Here is a 20,235-nt window from a genome sequence, read left to right as displayed (position 1 = left end):
TCCAGCTCCACTCCTTCTGCCAGGTTTCTTCGCCGCCTCCTGGATTGCTCTCCGAGAAGCCTCCTCTTTTCCTAGATATCTCGTCCTTCCTTGTGCACCCCGTCCCCATTCTAAGATAATTCTGCCCGCTTTCCAAATGACCTCGCCCCTTTCCCTTCTGACTCCGCCCCTCTTCCCAGGTAACTTTTCCTTTTGCTGATCCCACTTACCGGCCCAGGCAACTTAGTTCTTTCCCTTTCTAACTCCCACTCTTTGCCATTTAACTCCGCTGTCCATTGTTGAGAGTGCTCCTTGCCTGCGAATGTCCGCCCTCTCAGTGCTGGGCCGGCCCCTGTCCTGGTCACAGCTGCCACTCCATTTGGTTCCTTCCCTAGTCCTCTTTCTGGCCCCGCCCCTTACACTAGGTATCTCCGCCCCTTCTCGCTGGCCCCGCCCACCACCACAGGTATCCTTCCTCCTTCTTGGTGACCCCGCCCCACCCACCGGGAGACTGCTCCTCGCTGGCCCCGCCCCTTTTCTTAGCCCCGCCCCCGTTCCGGCCCCACCCCCTCCCAGGGATCCGCCCCCGCCCTCCCGCCCCTGGCTCCCACCTGCCACAGTGAGGTTGAGCAGCGAGCGGCGGCGGCGGCTGGTGCGCGGGTTCGCAGCCAGGCAGGCGTAGGTGCCTGCGTGGCCCGGCCCGACCGCGGGTAGCAGGAGGCGCGGCCCAGCGGGCACCGCGGCCTCGGCCGGGTCCGCCAGGCTCCAAGCTATGTCGGCGGGCGGCCGCGAGGCGGCGGCGCAGCGCAAGGTCACGTTGCTGCCCGCAGTGACAAAGAGGGCAGGTGCGGCGTCGCGGTCCGAGGAGACCGTGATGATCGGCGGGTCCGGGCCGTCTGGAGGGAGGAGGGGTCGGGACCGCGAGGGTCGGGATCACCTGGGACTTTGCTAGGACTCCGGAAGACTCGGCCCCCAGTACCCCCTGTCCCCGACCCGAGGCACTCCCACTTACAGAAGACGCTGACGTCGGCGGCAGCCTCCCGGTGGCCGAAGGGGCTGCGGACGCGGCAAGTGTACCGGGCGTGGTCGCTGCGCACAGGGCGCGTGATGACCAGCTGGTCTCCCTCTGAGCGGATCCGGGGAGGCTCGGCTCCCTCCGGGTCCGCCGCCTCAAGGGCTCGTCCGTCCTGGCTCCAGCTCAGCTCCCCACGACCGGGCCCCCACCCCAGGCAGCGCAGCCGGAGTTCGGCCGCCCCCTCTTCCGTTTCTGGGGCCTTGGGCTGAACCGACAGCTGGGGTAAGGGCTCTGGGAGAGGGAGAACGGGCTCAGGACCCTGTCCGGGAGCCCATCTTTGGTCCCCTCCTCTCTTACACCTAAGACTTCTGGCCCCAGCAGCTGCTCCCTCTAAGCGCCTGGAGTCCCGAGCCCCATCCCTCTCCTCTCACAAACCCATGAGTCTGAGCCCCCAGCCCTGTCCTCTCCAGGACCCAGTAGTTTGCCAGAGGAGGCCCCCAGCCTCCTCCTCCTCCCTCAGACCCAGGAGTCCATGCCCCAAGAAGTCTCGATCCCAGGTCCAACTTTGCACAAAACACCCCTGCCTTGACCCCTAGCTCTTTTCCTCGCTTCCTCAAGCCAGGAGTCCTCTTCTCCCAACTGGGGACCCCTTTCTCCAGGAAGGAAACGTTCTCAGAACAGCATCGTGACTTGCCCAAGGCCTAGCAGAGCAGAGCAGCCCCTGCCTCCTGCAGTTTGGACCTCAGGGCCCACTTACCATACACACCCACCGTGAACTCCTGAGTCTGCCGGGAGACCCCTGCCCGGATGACCTCAGCCGTGTAGACCCCTGCATCATCCAGCTGGGCAGAGGAGAGCTCCAGAACCCCCCGGGCCTGGTCAAATCGCAGGCGGTCTCGGTGAGCAGGGTCCAGGCTGATCAGAGGTGCCCCTGGCCCCAGGCCACCAGCTGCCAGCACCTTAGAGCCCCGGCGCCAGACCACCAGAGGAGCAGGGGGCCCAGGGCTGGGGACTGGGACCAGAGGAAGCTGGATGGTGGTCCCCACCAGCACAGCGAGTGGGCCCCCCACCTGCTGGGGGATGCTTGCAGCTGAGTGGGTCTCTGCAGAAAAACTGGATTCAGGACTCTGGGCAGAGAGTTTAAGATCCATGTCATCAGGGGAGAATTTTGAATCCGGGGCCTCAACAGACACTTTGGTACTGGGGACTTGAATGGAAATGTTTGAAGGTGGGGTCTTAACAGAGAAGGGAGGGTTGGGGTCTTTGGCAGGAACTTGAGGATCTGAAATACCAGGAAATACTTCAGAACCAGGGGTTTCAGAGAAGGGGGAATCCAGGCTCAAATCTTGGCCGTCAGCAGAAACATTTGACCAGAAGGATCCAGACATGTTGCTAGAACTCAAGGCCTCAGGAAACCAGCTGGAATCAGAGATTCCAGCAGAGCCTTTTGAATCCACGGACTGATGTGGAAGTTCCCAACTGGGAGGTTTGATGGAGGGAACTTTTGCACCCAGCCCCTGAGAAGAGCTCTTTGAGTCCGAAGGGAAGGAAGAGGAGAAGTTGGTTTGCTGAAGTCCAGAAGAGGATCTGAGGGCGAGGACCCCTACCAAGGAGGCTGCAGAGAAAAGGGGAAGGCATTGGGGGAGGCTGCTCAGGGAGACTGGCTGGGAGGGGACTGAGCAGGAAACTTACCCAGGAGAAGGAAGAGTGGGAGAGCCTGTGGGGTGTCCATGGTGCTGGCCTTACTGAAAGGACACTGGAGCGAGACCCAGGACTTCACCTCTCCCTCCCAAGTGAGACGAGTCCAACAGGACTGGTAGCTTAGCTTCCTGGGAGGGGAAGGGAGCCAGACCCAGAGGGAGGTGCCAGGATCCCCAACCCCGATGTGGTGGCTGAGCTGCCCACCCCACCCAACTCTCTTCATTAGCCGGTCCCACCTGCAGGGAGGCTCAGCCTGATCCCTGCACTCCCCACCCCCAGGTGGAAAATGAAGTAAAAATTCCCAGCTAAAAATGTGGTAGCAAATTTGTGGAACAAAGCCAGGAAGACTTCCTGGAGGAGGGCAAGGCGACCTTTCTCAGAGCCCCACCTCTGAGGGCCACAGCCTCAGAGCAGGCTTCCTCGTCCCCAGCCTCCTGGCCCCTTCCACTCTGTCTTGCCTGCAGCCTCAGATACCCACATCTAATCCTACTCCTCCTCTGCTCCAGGCCCTCCCATGGCTCTCTGTTGCCCTCAGAACCAAGTCTCCACGTGCTACCTCCTCCTAGGGCCTCTGTCCTGAGACCAGAGCTGCACTTCTGCGTCCCTGAGGCCCCCTCATGGCCTGTGTCCTGCTAAACTCAGAACCTTTCCTCTAACCCAAACTTCCTCTTACCTCCAGAATGGCTTCACCGTCTTTGAAAATGCTGGGAAACATTCCCGTCTCCTCCCTCCCCCCTCCCCACTGTCGATCTGAGTCCCACCCCTCCTACCTCCTAAACCTCTCTGTCCTTTCTCCTCCTCTTAGTTCTCACCGCCCAGGCCCTGTCCTCTCTCCCTGCCCCGTTGCCCTCCTCTGCCCAGTCTCTTCCAGTCCCTGCCAGGGTCCTTCACCCGGAGCTGAACCTGCCCTCCCCTGCTCACAGCCCTCCCCTGGCTCCTCAGCGCCCTCTGGAGACATCCAAGCTCCAACGCAAACCCACCCAGTCACCCACCCCAGCACTTAAACATCCTGACGTTCTTATCCTGCCTCCCATCTCACCTCCCAGTCCTCTACCTGGAATGCTCTCTCCCACTCTCCACCTCCCTCCAACCTGGCTAAACCACAACTTGTCCTTCAGGTCTCACTTTACTAAGAACCATCGTTAATTACCACTTAGTTTGAGCCAGGAAGTACGCTAAATGTTGTGTATGCATCATCGGGCTGAACCCTTCTAAATATCCTGTGAGCTGAGTGTCATTATCCTCACTTTACAGGCCAAGTGACTTAGGCTCAGAGAGGTCAAGGGACCTGCAGGTTTCACAGCCAGAGGGAGAAGCTGGACTTGGGACAAGGATGGTCAGACCACTGACTCCTGATAGCTTTTCCTACCATCCTATGCTGAGCTTAGGGTCTCTGCTCAGCTCCCAGTCCTCTGAGCTTACCCTGGCACAGTTCTCACCACGCTGGGGTAATAATACCAGTAATAACATATATATTTCTTGAAATGGAGTCTCGCTCTGTCGCCCAGGCCGGAGTGCAGTTTCAGTTCACTGCAGCCTTCCTCGCCTGGGTTCGAGTGATTCTCCTGCCTCGGTCTCTGTAACAGCTGGGATAACAGGCATGCACCAACACACCCGGCTAATTTTGGCATTTTTAGTAGAGATGGGGATTCACCATGTTGGCCAGGCTGATCTTAAATTCCTGACCTCACGTGATCTTCTCCCCTAAGCCTCCCAAAGTGCTGGGATGATGGGTATGAGCCACCATGCCAGACCTAATACTGGTAATAATATATATTTATCATTTTTTTGGATAGCAGGTGTGGTTCTGGGTGTGCTACCTAAATTAACCTTTCAAAACTCCATGGAGTAGATTATGTAGCTTAACGAGGGCCGCAAGTTTGAGCCTCCTCCCATTAAGATGTGGGGGTCTGGCCGGGCGCGGTGGCTCAAGCCTGTAATCCCAGCACTTTGGGAGGCCGAGGCGGGTGGATCACAAGGTCGAGAGATCGAGACCATCCTGGTCAACATGGTGAAACCCCGTCTCTACTAAAAATACAAAAAATTAGCTGGGCATGGTGGCGCGTGCCTATAACCCCAGCTACTCAGGAGGCTGAGGCAGGAGAATTGCCTGAACCCAGGAGGCGGAGGTTGCGGTGAGCCGAGATCGCGCCATTGCACTCCAGCCTGGGTAACAAGAGCGAAACTCCGTCTCAAAAAAAAAAAAAAAAAAAAAAGATGTGGGGGTCTATGTCCCCAGTCCTTGGATCTGAGTAGGCTCTGTGACTGCTAGCCCAGGAGCCTAACGTGGAAAGGACCCTGTGCCAGGGTCTGCATCTAGGCCGGCACATGCCACTTTCTGTATCATAGGACACTCCCTCATGGAACCCAGCGCCCACACTGTGAGGAAACTCAAGCAGCACCGTGGAGGGGAATCATGGCCCCTGGTCAGCAGCCCCAGCCAGCTTGTGGGCCGTGTGGGTGAGCTCTCTTAAAGTCAATCCCCTGACCCCATTTGAGCCACCCGAACTGATCCTGCGTGGAGGAGAAACAAGCTGTCCCTGCTGAGCCCTGCCCAGATTCCAGACTTAAGAGCACAATAAACAAGTGTTATTTTAAGCCACCAAGTTTTGGGGTGGTTACGCCAGAACAGACAACCAGAATGTAGGTATCACTAATTCCATCTGATAGAGGAAGAAACTGAGGCTCAGGGAGTAGTTGCCTGCCTAAGACCCTCCTAGAGCCAGGAATGGGTCAAGTGGGATTTGATCCAGGGCCCTGGGACCCAGAACCCATGCCCTTAACCCCTACATGATGCCGTTACTATTTTGATCTGCAGATAAGGCAAAGGAAGCTCAAAGACAGGAAGGAATCACCCAAGACCTAACTGGCAAAGCTGAGACTGAGGATATGAAATCAATGTATCTGACTCTATCAGAAGGCCAGAGGAATGGAACACGATTTTTAAAATAAAAAATTAGGTCAGGCACAGTGCCTCACGCCTGTAATCCCAGCACTTTGGGAGGCTGAGTGTAGGTAACCCCCCATATAGGCACCAAGAAATAAGAGCTAAGCAGAACCCTGGCACAGTTAGGGCTTGAGGAATAGCTCACTTTATAGTGTTACTACTCAGCTATTTCCTTTTATATAATCCTTTACATAATCATATATTAGTTTATAGAAATAGGGCTTAAAGAGAGCTTGCCTCACCAGCCTCGCCTGACTCCACTTGTAAGTAGCGTGGCCCCCCTAGCCCAGCTGTGTCCCCTTTGTACTTCTGTGTCCTTTTTTTTTTTTTTTTTTTTTTTTGAGACAGAGTTTTTGCTCTTGTTACCCAGGCTGGAGTGCAATGGCGCGATCTCGGCTCACCGCAACCTCCGCCTCCTGGGTTCAGGCAATTCTCCTGCCTCAGCCTCCTGAGTAGCTGGGATTACAGGCACGCGCCACCATGCCCAGCTGATTTTTTTGTATTTTTAGTAGAGATGGGGTTTCACCATGTTGACCAGGATGGTCTCGATCTCTCGACCTCGTGATCCACCCGCCTCGGCCTCCCAAAGTGCTGGGATTACAGGCTTGAGCCACTGTGCCCGGCCTCTGTGTCCTGTCTTTATTTCTCAAATCCTGCGCCTCAGCACAGCATAAAGCTCACCCCACAACACTGTAGGGCCACCAGCCATACATCTAGCTCACAACGTGCCCTACAGCTGCGGTGGGTGGATGATTTGAGGTCAGGAGTTCAAGACAAGCCTGGGCAACATGGTGAAATCCCATCTCTACTAAAAATACAAAAATTAGCTGGGCACAGTGGTGTGTGTGTTGGCAACAAAGCAAGACTCTGTGTCAAAAAAAATAATTACAAAGAAATTAATCTGGCCAGGTACAGTGGCTCACGCTTGTAATCCCAGCACTTTGGGAGGCTGAGGTGGATGGATCACCTCAGGTTAGGAGTTTGAGACCAGCCTGACCAATATGGTGAAACCCCATCTTGGAAAAAAAAAAAAAAAAAAAAAAAAAATTAATCTGGCTGTAGACCCAGGCTGTTCATTGCCACACTAGGTTTTGATTGTCTGTGGCTTGCCTGTGTCTCAGACCAGAACCAAAGCTTCTGGCCCCATTCTCTCGTGTCCCTGCTGAGACTGGGGATACAAGAGAGAATGAGTGTCCTGCAAACACTGTGAATAAAAGCCCTTCTTCTCACTCACCTCAGATACTTGTGTTGCAACACTCAACTTGGATATCATCTCTCTGGGAAATCTCTGCCCCCACAAGCCAGGCCAGGTCACCCAGCTGGGTTCCCAAGGGCCCAGTGTGCCTCCACACCTAGCATACTTCACCTGAATTACAGCTGCCTTTGTCTTCATTGTCCTCCGCATCAACTCCTCGTGGGCAGGGATTGGATCCACGGGGCCTGGCACACAAAAGACTCAAGTGAATGTTGAATGAACCAAATAACGTGTCTCTAGGAAATGAGTAAACAGAGACAGACGTGGACAGTCAGTTTTATTGCCATCTCTGGGAAGGGCTCAAATCCGCCCGATCTCCCTCAGCTTGGCCACCAGGTCCTCAGTGGTCTCCACCTTGACGCCGGCCGTGCGCTGCGGCGGATCCTCCACGCTTATCACAGAGAGCTTGGAGGTCAAGTCCACGCCCAGGTCCCCAGGCTTGATCACCTCGATCTTCTTCTTCTTGGCTTTCTGCACATGGGAAGCCACTGTTCACAGGGATTCAGAAGCCCTGCCACCCTCCTGCCACCTCCTTCCCATGGGTGCCATGCCTGCCGACCAGTCCCATGGGCTGAACCCTCTGGCCCCACCCACTAGCCAGGACACACGAAACTTCTCACAGGGCCACACCTGGTGTGGATAACTCATGCTGGCTGGGAGGCCCAACTACTGCAGCAGTCTTCCTATAGGTAACCAACTCAGGAAGCCCTTCACTGGCTGCAGCAGACTGGCAAACCCATCCTTTTGGTAGTAATGACTCAGTGGACTTTTGGTTGAAATGACATGCTGAAGGCTCCTAATAGGCTCAGATGATGCACTGAACCCTCCCTATAGGCTGAGATGATGCAGTGAACCCTCCCTACAGGCTGAGATGATACAGTGAACTCTCCCTATAGGCTGAGATGATGCACTGAACACTCCCTATAGGCTGACATAATGCAGTGAACTCTCCCTATAGGCTGAGATGATACAGTGAACTCTCCCTATAGGCTGAGATGATGCACTGAACACTCCCTATAGGCTGACATGATGCAGTGAACCCTCCCTACAGGCCGCGACGATGCAGTGAACCCTCCCTACAGGCCGAGATGATGCAGTGAACCCTCCCTACAGGCCGAGATGATGCAGTGAACCCTCCCTACAGGCCGAGATGATGCAGTGAACCCTCCCTACAGGCCGAGACGATGCAGTGACCTCTCCCTACAGGCCGAGACGATGCAGTGAACTCACCCTATAGGCTGAGACGATGCAGTGAACCCTCCTGAGACGATGCAGTGAACCCTCCCTACAGGCTAAGATGATGCAGTGAACCCTCCCTACAGGCTAAGATGATGCAGTGAACCCTCCCTATAGGCTGAGATGATGTAGTGAACACTCTGTAATGGCTGAAATGACTCACTGCACTCTCCCCATTGGCTGAGATGATCCAAGGAACCCTCCCTGTTGGCTGAGATGACCCACTGAATGCTCTCTGTTGACTGAGATGACCCACTGAACTCTTAATATTGGTCAAGATGATCCAGTGAACCCAGCCTACTGGCCATGATAATTAGTGATCTCTCCTTGTTAGCCAAGAGATCCCATGCATCCTTCCTAACTAGCCAAGATGATAACTTCACATCAGCAAAGATTACCAAGGGGTCCCTCCCTAATGAACCAAGATGACCCAGTGAATCCTCTTTATTTGCCAAGATGACCCAATGACCTTGTTCCACTGGCGGGAATGACAAAGGGAACGCTTTCTGCTGCCCAGTGAAGCCTTTCTACTGGCCTAGATACAGCAAGCCCTCCCAGTTAGCCAAAGCAGCACCCATGACCTCTCAGTATTGGCAGAGATGACCCAACAAACCCTCTCTATCAGCCAAATGACCAGGTGACGGCTTCCTTTGCACAAGACCTCCCGTGGAGCCTTCCCTCCTCGCATCCAACCACCAGGGGGCACTGAACTTGCAATGTGCTTGCCACCCCCAGGCCCTCAGTGCCCGCCAGCCAGGGGCTCACCATGATGTTGGGCAGCGTGGCATAGCGGGGCTCGTTGAGCCTCAGGTCGGCCGTCACCACGGCTGGCAGCTTCAGGCGCAAGGTCTCCAGGCCTCCGTCAATCTCCCGCTCCACTTTCAACTTGTCCCCCTCCAGCGTCACCTGTGAGGCGAATGTGCCCTGGGGAGGGACAGTGTAGGAGGAGAGTGGGTAAGGCTAATTCAGGTTTGGCCTGAGCAGTGCGCTTATGCCACTACTGAATACATGAACCGACAAGTGAATGAATAAGGGAGCGAACAATGCAGGGTCTCACGAGATTCAGAATCGATCTAGAACACCTGGGGGTGTCTTTCCTTTCCCTGGGACCCACGATGTACGTCCTGATGTCCTATGTCCTGATGTGCCGGTGAGGCCCCCCAACCTTCCTAACAGTGGACATTTCTGAGTTCCGGGACCTATGCTAAGCAACTCGACCTGTCAAATCATCAAATCCTCATAGGAACTCTATGAGGTAAATGTTATTATCCTCACTTTACAGATGAAGAAAACTGAGGCAGCAAGATGCTGAGTTACGTACCCACTGCCACCCACAGCTGATAAATCCAAAAGCTGACGATCTGGCTCCCAACAGCGCCCCGTGAGGCCCCTCCACTGGGCCGACAAGACAACTATGTGTGCCCACACTGATCCTTAAACCAACTTCTGGGACCCCATCCTCAGGCCAGGTCCCTTTGCCTCTCAGTCCTCAACCAACCTTTCCTCCCCTGGTAACTGACATCAGCTACACTCCTCTTTTAACGACCTGTTCTCCCTGTCCACTTATTAACTGGACACATCTTTAAGGTCTTAGTGTGAACATCACATTTCTTCATTCAGAGCCTCCTCCTAGTGCCCTTATGAGCCTGTCCCTGGAGACACACTATGAGCATGACCAGTGAAGCACCAGCTTGGGCGGGGTCATATTCTGCCAAGGAGGACAACCAGTCACCAGGGAAATACATACACACAAATGAGATCAGTTCAGATCAGAAGGAGGAAGAAGAAAATAACACACATGAGAGCAAGAAGGGGGCAACTTTGGAGATGCTGGTCCAACAGTGACAAATGCTTTGAAGATAAAACAGGATAATGGTCTCGAATGTGTTTTCCCATCCAGTAGCCACTGGCTGCGTGTGACTGCCCAGCATTTGAAATGGGGCCAGTGCAGTTGAGGAATAGATTTTTTAAGTTTTATTTACATCGAAATACTGTTAATTAGGCCAGTGCAGTGGCTCATGCCTGTAATCCCAGCACTTTGAGAAGCCAAGGCGGGCAGATCACTTGAGGTCAGGAGTTCAAGACCAGCCTGGCCAACATGGTGAAACCTGTCTCTACTAAAAATACAAAAATTGGCTGGGCGCAGTAGCTCATGTTGCAATCCCAGCACTTTGGGAGGCTGAGGCAGGCAGATCATGAGGTCAGGAGTTCAAGACCAACCTGTCCAACACTGTGAAACCCCATCTCTATTAAAAATATGAAATAGGCCGGGCGCGGTGGCTCAAGCCTGTAATCCCAGCACTTTGGGAGGCCGAGGCGGGTGGATCGCAAGGTCAAGAGATCGAGACCATCCTGGTCAACATGGTGAAACCCCGTCTCTACTAAAAATACAAAAAAAAATTAGCTGGGCGTGGTGGCACGTGCCTGTAATCCCAGCTACTCAGGAGGCTGAGGCAGGAGAATTGCCTGAACCCAGGAGGCGGAGGTTGCGGTGAGCCGAGATCGCGCCATTGCACTCCAGCCTGGGTAACAAGAGCGAAACTCCGTCTCAAAAAAAAAAAAAAAAAAAAAAAAAAAAATGAAATAATTAGCTGCGCGTGGTGGTGAGCACCTGTAATCCCAGCTACTCAGGAGGCTGAGGCAGGAGAATCACTTGAACCTGGGAGGTGGAGGTTGCAGTGAGCTGAGATTGTGCCACTGCACTCTAGCCTGAGCGACGGAGCTAGACTCCATCTCAAAAAAAAAAAAAAAAAAAAAATTATCCAGGAATGGTGATGCACACTTGTAATCCAAGCTACTCAGGAGGCTGAAGCAAGAGAATCACTTGAACTCAGGAGGTGGAGGCTGAAGTGAGCCAAGATCATGCCACTGCACTCCAGCCTGGGGACAGAATAAGACTCCATCTCAAAAATAAATAAATAAATAAATAAATAAATAAATCCATACTGATACTGCAAGATATATGATCATGACTGTGGTGATGATTTTATGGATATAACACATATCAAAACTCATCAAATTTTGGAGGGCTGAGATGAGTAGATTGCTTGAGCCCAGAGAATCAAAACCAGCCTGGGAAACATAGTAGACCCCACCTCTAAATAAACGTTTTTAAGAAAAGCAAACTTAACAAATTGTAGAACATAGGTATGTACAGTTTATTATAGGTCAATGATAACTCAATAAAGCTGTTTTAAAACAAAAAACAAAAAACTGATAACCCAATGAAGTCACTGGAAAACTTTTAAGTTTGTTTTGAACAATTTGGGTGTATGAATCTATTTCAACTGTCATCTTTAGGAACGTGTTTCTCATGGAAATTTAGCACCTGGCCAGGCATGTGGCTCATGGAATTATAGTCCCTGCACTTTAGGAGGCTGAGGCAGGTAGATCATGAGGTCAGGAGTTTGAGACCAGCCTGACCAACATGGTGAAATCCCATCTCTACTAAAAATACAAAAATTAGCTGGACATGGTGGCACACACCTATAATCCCAGCTACTCAGGAGGCTGAGGCAGGAGAATTGCTTGAACCTGGGAGGCAAAGTTTACGTTGAGCCAAGATCATGCCACTACACTCCAGCCTGGGTGACAGAGCAAGACTCCGTCTCAAAAATAAAAATAAAAAAAGAGAAATTTAGCACACGAATTGAGATTTGCTGTAAATATAAAATATATGCTGAATTTTGAAGACTTAATACAAAGAAAATCCAAAATATGTAAAATACAGGTGGTCCCTGACTTACGAGGGTGTGAATTTTCAGTTTTCAAATGGCGTGGCAATGGTCAACATTCAGTAGAAACCATACTTCCAGTACTCATACAACCATTCCATTTTTTTGTTCCAGTACAGTATTTGATAAATTACATGGGCTATTTAGCACTTTATTATAAAGTAGGCTTTATGTCAGATTATTTTACCCCACTATAGGCTAACGTAAGTGTTGTGACATGGTTCAGGTAGACTAGGCTCAGCTATGATGTTTGGGAGATGAAGTATATTAAATGCATTCTGTGACTTATAATGCTTTCAACTTACGATGGGTTTGTCAGGACATAACCCCATTGCTGGTGGAGCATATGGATCTTAATATTTTTTATGTTGATTACATGTTAAAATGATAATATTTTAGACATAGTAGGGCGAAATAAAATATTACTAAAAGTAATTTTGTCTATTTCTTTTTACTTTTTTATGTGGCTATAAAAATTTTTATATTTGCCTATATGTCTTGCATGGTTTTTTTTTTTTTTTTTTTTTTTTGAGACAGTTTCCCTCTTTCACCCAGGATGGAGTCCACTGGCATGATCATGACTCACTGTAGTCTCAATCTCCTGGCCTCAGGTGATCTGCCTGCCTCGGCCTCCCAAAGTGCAGTGATTACAGGCGTGAGTCATGGTGCCTGGCTCTAGCCTGCATTTCTTTTTTTTTTTTTTTTTTTGAGACTGAGTTTCGATCTTGTTGCCCAGGCTGGAGTACAATGGCGCGATCTCGGCTCACCGCAACATCCGCCTCCTGGGTTCAGGCAATTCTCCTGCCTCAGCCTCCTGAGTAGCTGGGATCACAGGCACGCGCCACCATGCCCAGCTAATTTTTAGTATTTTTAGTAGAGACGGGGTTTCACCATGTTGACCAGCATGGTCTCGATCTCTTGACCTCGTGATCCACCCGTCTTGGCCTCCCAAAGTGCTGGGATTACAGGCTTGAGCCACCGCGCCCGGCCTCTAGCCTGCATTTCTATTGGACTGGCAGAGACGGGGATTGGGGAACCTGGAGTTGAGGGGGTGGGCATGAGTATTCCATGTAGGGTGGCAAGAAAGACCCCTCTGAAGAAGTGATACCTCAGCAGAGACCTCAAGGAGAGGAACAAGAAAGCCACAAGGCAATCTGAGGGAACAGTGTTCCAGGAGGAAAGAACAGCAAATGCAAAGGGCCTGAGGCAGAAATGAAGTTGGAGGGATCAGGGCCTGGCCTTCAGCAAGTGCTCCCCACTCCAGCCTCACCTGTGGCCAGTCAAGAAATCCAGCTGTCATCTGCCCTGTCTGGTTACAGTCGTCATCGATGGCCTGAATGGGGAGAGACAGAAGACTGTATGACAATCGATGGAGTTCATGGACCATTCGGGTCTTTGTCTAGTTTTTCTTTCTTTTTTTTTCTTTTTGAGTCTTGTTCTGTTGCCCAGTCTGGAGTGCAATGGTGCAGTCTCGGCTTACTTCAACCTCTGCCTCCAGATTCAAGCAATTCTCCTGCCTCAGCTACCTGAATATCTGGAATTACAGGCATGCACTACCATGCCCAGCTAATTTTTGTATTTTCAGTAGAGACAGGGTTTTACCATGTTGGCCAGGCTAGTCTCAAACTCCTGACCTCGGATGATCCGCACCCCCTTGGCATCCCAAAGTGCTGGGATTACAGGCATGAGCCACCACACCCAGCGGGTTGGGAAACTTTTTCTATGGTGGAACAGATGTAGTAAATATTTTAGGCTTTGCAGGTCATACAGTCTCTGTCACAGTGACTCAGCTCTGCTGCTGTGGCACATAGGCAGCCATAAATAATAAGTAAATGAACATACATGGTGATGTTCCAATAAAGCTTTATTTACAAATCAGTGGTAGATATGGGCCATAGTTCACAGACTTATGTCTAGAACAATCCCCTCACTTGGGCCCAGAGATAAGCAGCCACTTGTCCAGGGGCATGTGGGGCCACCTGGCATCCCTGTCACCAAATCTCTGCCCTCTGTATAAAGCCTCTCAGGGGTCCTGCCCTATGTGGCCCCTGGGCAGCTGGATGAACAGGATCTGGGCCAGCGAGGACATCCTAGCCCTAATCCTAGTGATTGATTCAGGGAGGGGCACATTACTCAAGCTGCACCAAAGAAGAGTCAACCCTGGGAGCTTTGCTGGAGCCCTTGGCAAAGAGGCTCCTTTCTTTCTGCTGGGGTCACTGGGCTGGTGGGATCTGAGCCTGGAGATGCAGACATTGAAGCCAAGGTAGAGGGGAGCCTAGAGCTCATGTGGGACCCTGGATCAAGCTGTGCCTGAAGCACCTGATTTACATGAGATAATAAATCCGCTTTCCGGCTTAAGCCAGTTTGAGTTTTGAATCTGCTTCCTAGAACAAAGAGCATCCTGACCAGTTCATCTGGCATTTCCCCAGCTGGAGGCCCTGGCCTCAGGAACTGTCCCTGGCCCAGGACAGGTAGGACAAAGTAGGACAGGAGACCCACAGGAAATGCAGGGGGCTGCAAAGGCCATGTTGCCAACACCTGGGCCCCTGCAGCCCCACCCAGGCCCTGCCTTTTGGGCCCATTCTCTGGGTAGGCCCTTCTGCCACAGCTGACTGATCTGTATTCTGATGCCCCTGCTGTTGGTAATCTCTGTTTTCTTCTGACTTTCTCAGGGCTGGGCAGGATACCCAATGACCCACCTGGACCCACCAGCCTCCTCTTTGTCCCAGAACTGACCTGGCCCTGGGATCCCCATCTCTCCCCGGGAGCCCCAGCTCTACCTGAGCCTGCTGTGCCCTGCTGTCTCCGTGCTCTGCTTGACATACCTTGCAGTCTTTGGCCTTCCTTCTCAGCCTCCATCCCTAATTCCCTGGCCCTTCTCACTCCCGTCTGCCTGTGGCTCTTCCAACACCCCTCTTCTGCCCCTCCCTTGGTTGAGGCCATGAGGTTTGTCCTCAAGTAAGATGAGCTACCCCTGAGGAGGGATGGTGTCCCAGGGTCTCCTGGGGGAACAGATGAGCCCCATGTACCTCTGCCCCAGTGGAGAGCCCCAGTGTGGCAGAGGAGCTTCTGGTCAGGTCCTCACCCAGCCCTAACCTTCTTCCCTAACTTCTGGCCTCCAATCTCTGCTTCCAGTCCATTCTCAAAGCCCAAGGGGGCTCTTTCTTCATCTAGTGCTGATCCCATCCCTCTTCTGCTCATAGACCTTCCATAGCTCCCCAGTGCCCTCCAAAATTCTCAAGTCTCTGTTTCAAGCCCAGGCCTGTCTCCTGAACCTGTATCAACGTCTCCTGGGCTCTTCACACGCCCCATGTAGGATCTGCCTGTAATGTCCTGTTCTTCCTGGGTTTCCTACCTGTGTTACCGAGGCAGACACAGGCACTGTCCTTGGCTCCTCCCTGCCCTCCCTCCCCATGGCTAAGACCAGTCTCTCCCGCCACATCATGTCTCTGCTCTGTCCCATCAGCTTTGGCCCAGGCCTCATTCTCCCCAAGTGACCATCACCTCAGTCTCCCAGTCTCTAAACTCACCCAAGAGGATCTTTCTTTCTTTTTTTTCTTTTTGAGACAGAGTCTCACTCTGCCCCCAGGTGATCTTGTATGGTTGCAACCTCTGGCTGCCAGGTTCAAGTGATTCTCACACCTCAGCTCCCAAGTACCTGGGATTATAGGCGCCTGCCACCACGCCTGGATAATTTTTCTATTTTTAGAAGAGACAGGGTTTCGCCATGTTGGCCACGCTGATTTCAAACTCCTGACCTCAAGTGATCTGCCCACCTCGGCCACCCAAAATGCTGGGATTACAGGCATGAGCCATCGTGCGTGGTCCAGGAGGATCTAACACCTAGAGGGACTCTGTCCTCCCTGCTCAAACTCTCTATCAGGAAGAACAGCAAAGTCCCAAGCTGCTCAGCCTGGAGTGGCTGAATGCAGAGCCTGGCCACCTGCTGTCCCACCCCCACATCCCCGCCACCCTCCTCCTAAGCAGGGATGAGCAGGGGTGCTGGGAGGGGCTGACCACAGCTACCTGCTTGCCCAGCAGCACCAGGTCCACCTTCTCCTTCTCTGCCAGCTTGGCCAGGACCCGAGCCACCTGCAGGGGACCCAGGTGTTCTGCTTCTGCCGGGGGTACCTCCACATGGATACCTCGGTCTGCACCCATGGCCAGGGCGGTACGAATGGTCTCCTGCCAAGAACAGAGGAGTTTGACTTATCTACTATTCCTAGAGGGACCCAGGAATCTGGACCCCATCCCCTCCTCCCTCAGACCCAGGAGTCCAGGCCCCCAGCCCCTCCTCCCTCAGACCCAGGAGACTGGCCCCCAGCCCCTCCTCCCTCAGACCCAGGAGACCAGCACCATCCCCGAGACTGAGCACCTGGCACTGTGCAGGCCCACAGCTGACAGCGATGACCTCCTTCAACAGCTTCTTCTCCTTGAGCCGCACAGCCTCCTCCACTGCGATCTCGCAGAAGGGGTTCATGGAGTGCTTCACACCATCCGTGACCACACCCGTCCTGTCAGGCTTCACTCGGATCTGCTCAGCAGGAGGGGAGAAGGCTGGGTCAGGAGGAAACAGGCCAGAAGGTGGGGGCCTCTGTGCCAACCCCTCCCAGGCTGGAGGGGGACAACGGTCTGGAAAGGGGCAGGGCCTTATCCAGGATCACACAGCTTCAGGGACAAGCTGGGTTAGAGCTTGTAGGCAGGGGCAGGTCACTCTCTCTCCTTCTCTCATCCAGCCATTCCTGGGTACCAGGGATATCTGACATAATCATTCCTACTCTGTCACTGCTCCTTATCAGGCCTCAAATAGTGGTTCTCAAAATCTCAAATTTACAGTATTTACGGTAACCCACAGTGAGAGGTATATTTTACCATATCCCCAAGTGTACATAAAGACATAACACACTGATACATAAATACAAATGAGGAGAAGAAAAGGCAAAATCAGTTAGGTAGACAGTAAAGCCTGGTATTCGGAGAAGCAGCCTGCCTGAAAAATCACAGCTACAGGCAACAGCGGAGCAGCCTGGAGAAAACTCAGGCTTCAGCTGCACAGATAAGCAGGCAGGATCCAGCACAGATCCTGCTTTTGTTCTTTGTGTGATTAATGGGCTCCCAGGAAAAGTTCCCTCCCCTTCTCAGGCATATACTTGGTGGGCTCCATGGGAACTTGCAAAGGGATGGGGTGGGGCTTACCTAAAACAAACCCTTGGGCTTGCCTAGAGACACACCCACACCTACATATATAAGGGAGAGTTATACAGATAGCCTTACAAATAAGATACTCAAACAGCTGCAGAGATGAGAGGAGTTTCTTACAAAAGCTTTTGGATTCCACTGTAAAAACAGCAACCCCCTTGGGCTACCCTCCTTTTTTCTTTTACTTATTAAACTTTCGCTCCAAACTCCTGCTTTGGGTGGTTCGTGCTCTTTAATTCTCTTGGCTGTGAGATAATGAGCTGGGAAAACACCTTAGACAACATTACCAGTGTGACCTTGACTGTTTCACAAATGCCACTGCAGTATAAGCGTAGGTTCAAGCGATTCTCCTGCCTCAGATTCCTGAGTAGCTGGGATCACAGGTACACCGCCATGCCTGGCTAATTTTTTTATTTTTAGTAGAGAGAGGGTTTCACCATGTTGGCCAGGCTGGTCTTGAACTCCTGACCTCAACTGATCCACTCACCTCGGCCTCCCAAAATGCAGGTATTACAGGTATGAGCCACCGTGCCCAGTCGAGAATCACTAGATTTTGATATAATCCATGAGTTGGAGTTGGGCAGGACAAAGGACAGGCAGCAGAGATAGGAGCGTGCTGCTGGAATAAGGCATGGAATGGGTGAGCCACAGCCTCCTCTGTCAAGACAGAAGGAGCACGTCGAAGTGGTAGAAACACAAGGGGTAAGGGAGGGTCCAAGGAGGGACATGGATGGCTGAAGCAGACTATGAATAGGAGGCCAAACCACAAAGGGTCCCAAATGCCAGGCAGAGGGGCTGGGACTCTGTCCAGAGGGTGCTGGGGAGCCACAGGCAAGCTGGGATCAGGGAAGGGCAAGGTCAGCTCTAGGTGCAGAAAGACCCCTATGGCTGGGTAGAGGTGGGCTGAGAGGGAGAGACTGGTAACCAGGGAAAACCTGCGAGACAATGAGACCAAGAGACTACAGGGCCGGAAGGGTCGGGGGTAGAGAACTGACAGCTTTGGGAGGAAAAGGGAAAGGGGATGGGACGGTGCCCAGTTCAAATCTGGTGTTGAGGAAGCTGGCATTTATTTGTTCATTTATTTGTTCTAAAAAAGGACATTAACGATACATCCAGTGAGTCACGGAGCCCTGGGGCTCTGCAAGAGAAGAGGGCAGCACCCCGCTCTGGAAAGGACAGGAGCTGATTCAACACTGCCTTCACGCTTCCCTCAGTACACCAGAGACAGCCATGTGCCAGGCTCTGTGCTGAGTGACGCTGGGACCAGAGCTGAGTCAAACGTGGGCCTGCATGGTAGGGAGATAGATTCAATCCCAGACATGCCAGGCAGGGAAGGCCATGGCTGGGATAGAGAGAGGAGGCCCAGGGAGCTGTGGGAGTCCAAAGATGTGACAGTAATGAACAGTCAGAGGGGGAAGGAAACTAAGTGTCGGGTCCCAGAACCCCAAGAGGAATGTGTCTCAAAAGGGCTGAAGGCGACATCCCTGTCATGTGCTGCCAGAGGTGTATTAGGACGGGGCATTGAGTGGAGATCTAGAGCCAGACTTATCCACGTTTTGATGTTAACTACCACTTACTGGCTGGGAGATCCGGCAACTAACGACCTCCACAGGGCTCAGTTTCCTCACCTATCCAATGGGATTAATAATGCAGAGGATACTGGCCGGGCACGGTGGCTCAAGCCTGTAATCCCAGCACTTTGGGAGGCCGAGGCGGGTGGATCACGAGGTCAAGAGATCGAGACCATCCTGGTCAACATGGTGAAACCCCGTCTCTACTAAAAATACAAAAAAAGCAGCTGGGCATGGTGGCGTGTGCCTGTAATCCGAGCTACTCAGGAGGCTGAGGCAGGAGAATTGCCTGAACCCAGAAGGCGGAGGTTGCAGTGAGCTGAGATCACGCCATTGCACTCCAGCCTGGGTAACAAGAGCAAAACTCCGTCTCAATAATAATAATAATGATAATAATAATGCAGAGGATACTGAAAGGACTGAATGAGTTAACCTCTGCAAAGGACCTGGAACGATGCCTGGCACATAAGTACCCACTAAATGCTATCTGCTATGATCACTGATGCTTTCATGTCCAAGTCTGGCTCCTAAACCCTCTTCCCCAGCCCACTCCCCAGACAGGCAGAGGAAGTATCAGTGTCTACTTTGTGACCCTGGTTTCACCCACCCTGAGGCCTCCAGGGTGCCAGGCCCAATACTAGGCAATGCTGGGAACACGGAGGTAAGTGCCCAGGATTATGGGAAGGACAGACATGGACGGAGGGTCACCATGTTCAGTCCAGTTCAGGTCAAGCATTGAGAGAAACGGGCCTGAGAGACCGTGTCTGATTCACCTCTGTCCACACCAGCTTCCCTCTGGGGACAAGCCAGGCGCTCAGAAGGTGCCCTTCCCCACCTCTTTCATGGAGAATGTGAGCTCCTCCCTCAGCTCAGTCAGGTTGGCTCTTTGAACTTTCACCACTAGCAAACACACTTCTCTCTCCCTAGCTAGAGCCTCCTGGCTCACGCTGTGGGTATGGAGGGTGGAAGGCAGCTTCTGGGCCCCCCCCCCACAGTGCCCTGTCTGACTACCACTATAGAACATTTCGGGTAATAGCCCAATGGTAGGCAATGCAGCCCCGTGGGTGAAAGCAGTCAGAGGAACCTGGATAGAACTCTCGGCTCTGCCCTTCTTTAGGTCACATAGTGACCGCTATGTGCCTCAGTTTCTCCGTGCGTTAAACAGGGACCATGACTTCTTCCAGTGGGTAAGAAATGGAGAAAGCAACTCACTCTGAACAGTTATCAAGAAAGTGAGTCCAGAACCAGGGAAAAGAAAACACGGCCGTGACCCCAGAGGGATCGGATGTCAGAACTTCAGTCTTCGATCTTTGCCCCTAGGTGTGACTTTGGCGTGTGGGGGTTAGAGCGGCAGAGGTCGGAGGTTACGAGAAGACCCCCACCCAGTGTGCCCTCGTGGCCCCGGAAGCACACGGCCGCGGGACTCGGCGATGTGGGAGACGGGGGCCCGGTCACCTTCACAGCGTAGTCGATGACCCTCTTGACAGCAACAAGCGCGCGCAGCTCCGCCATCTTCCAGCCACAGCCACCTGCAGGGTCAACGCGCACCCTCCGCCGCTCCGTCCAGACGCCCCGCCCCCTGCCCCTCTCTGCGCCTG

General features: G+C 52.8%; 2 protein-coding genes across 7 annotated transcripts in view; both read right to left on the bottom strand.

The window, feature by feature from the left end:
* VSIG10L (V-set and immunoglobulin domain containing 10 like) overlaps nucleotides 1–4,866 on the bottom strand; it is a 68,006-nt gene extending 63,140 nt beyond the window's left edge. For all 4 annotated transcript variants that reach the window (XR_012513761.1, XR_012513762.1, XR_005578511.2 and 1 more), the window contains exons 1-4: nucleotides 2,687–4,866; nucleotides 1,752–2,609; nucleotides 992–1,285; nucleotides 591–875 (exon numbers count right to left, since the gene is read on the bottom strand). Coding sequence is in view for 1 of the 4 variants with exons in the window: in XM_039465706.2 (XP_039321640.1) it covers nucleotides 591–875; nucleotides 992–1,285; nucleotides 1,752–2,609; nucleotides 2,687–2,918 (1,669 nt within the window). In the remaining 3 variants the exon portion in view is untranslated. The remainder of the gene's footprint in view (nucleotides 1–590; nucleotides 876–991; nucleotides 1,286–1,751; nucleotides 2,610–2,686) is intronic.
* Nucleotides 4,867–6,950: 2,084 nt separating this feature from the next.
* ETFB (electron transfer flavoprotein subunit beta) lies at nucleotides 6,951–20,235 on the bottom strand. Of its 3 annotated transcripts, none has more exons than XM_074386025.1 (6): nucleotides 20,093–20,235; nucleotides 16,243–16,401; nucleotides 15,894–16,052; nucleotides 13,138–13,200; nucleotides 8,899–9,057; nucleotides 6,951–7,082 (listed from the first exon to the last, which is right to left on the bottom strand). In XM_074386025.1, exons 1-6 carry the CDS (start codon nucleotides 20,147–20,149, stop codon nucleotides 7,047–7,049), a joined length of 633 nt encoding a protein of 210 aa, XP_074242126.1. In that variant the 5' UTR covers nucleotides 20,150–20,235; the 3' UTR covers nucleotides 6,951–7,046. The 3 variants fall into 3 exon arrangements, with proteins under 3 accessions (XP_074242126.1, XP_003944286.2, XP_010330431.1); XM_003944237.4 differs by lacking the exon at nucleotides 6,951–7,082 and adding an exon at nucleotides 7,158–7,368; XM_010332129.3 differs by lacking the exons at nucleotides 6,951–7,082; nucleotides 20,093–20,235 and adding exons at nucleotides 7,158–7,368; nucleotides 19,850–20,044.

This window comes from Saimiri boliviensis, chromosome 14 (genome assembly GCF_048565385.1).
Source record: "Saimiri boliviensis isolate mSaiBol1 chromosome 14, mSaiBol1.pri, whole genome shotgun sequence".
In the NCBI taxonomy this organism is placed as follows: domain Eukaryota; kingdom Metazoa; phylum Chordata; class Mammalia; order Primates; family Cebidae; genus Saimiri; species Saimiri boliviensis.
Note: the sequence above shows the minus strand (reverse complement) of the source record. Positions and strands in the feature narration are given on the sequence as shown.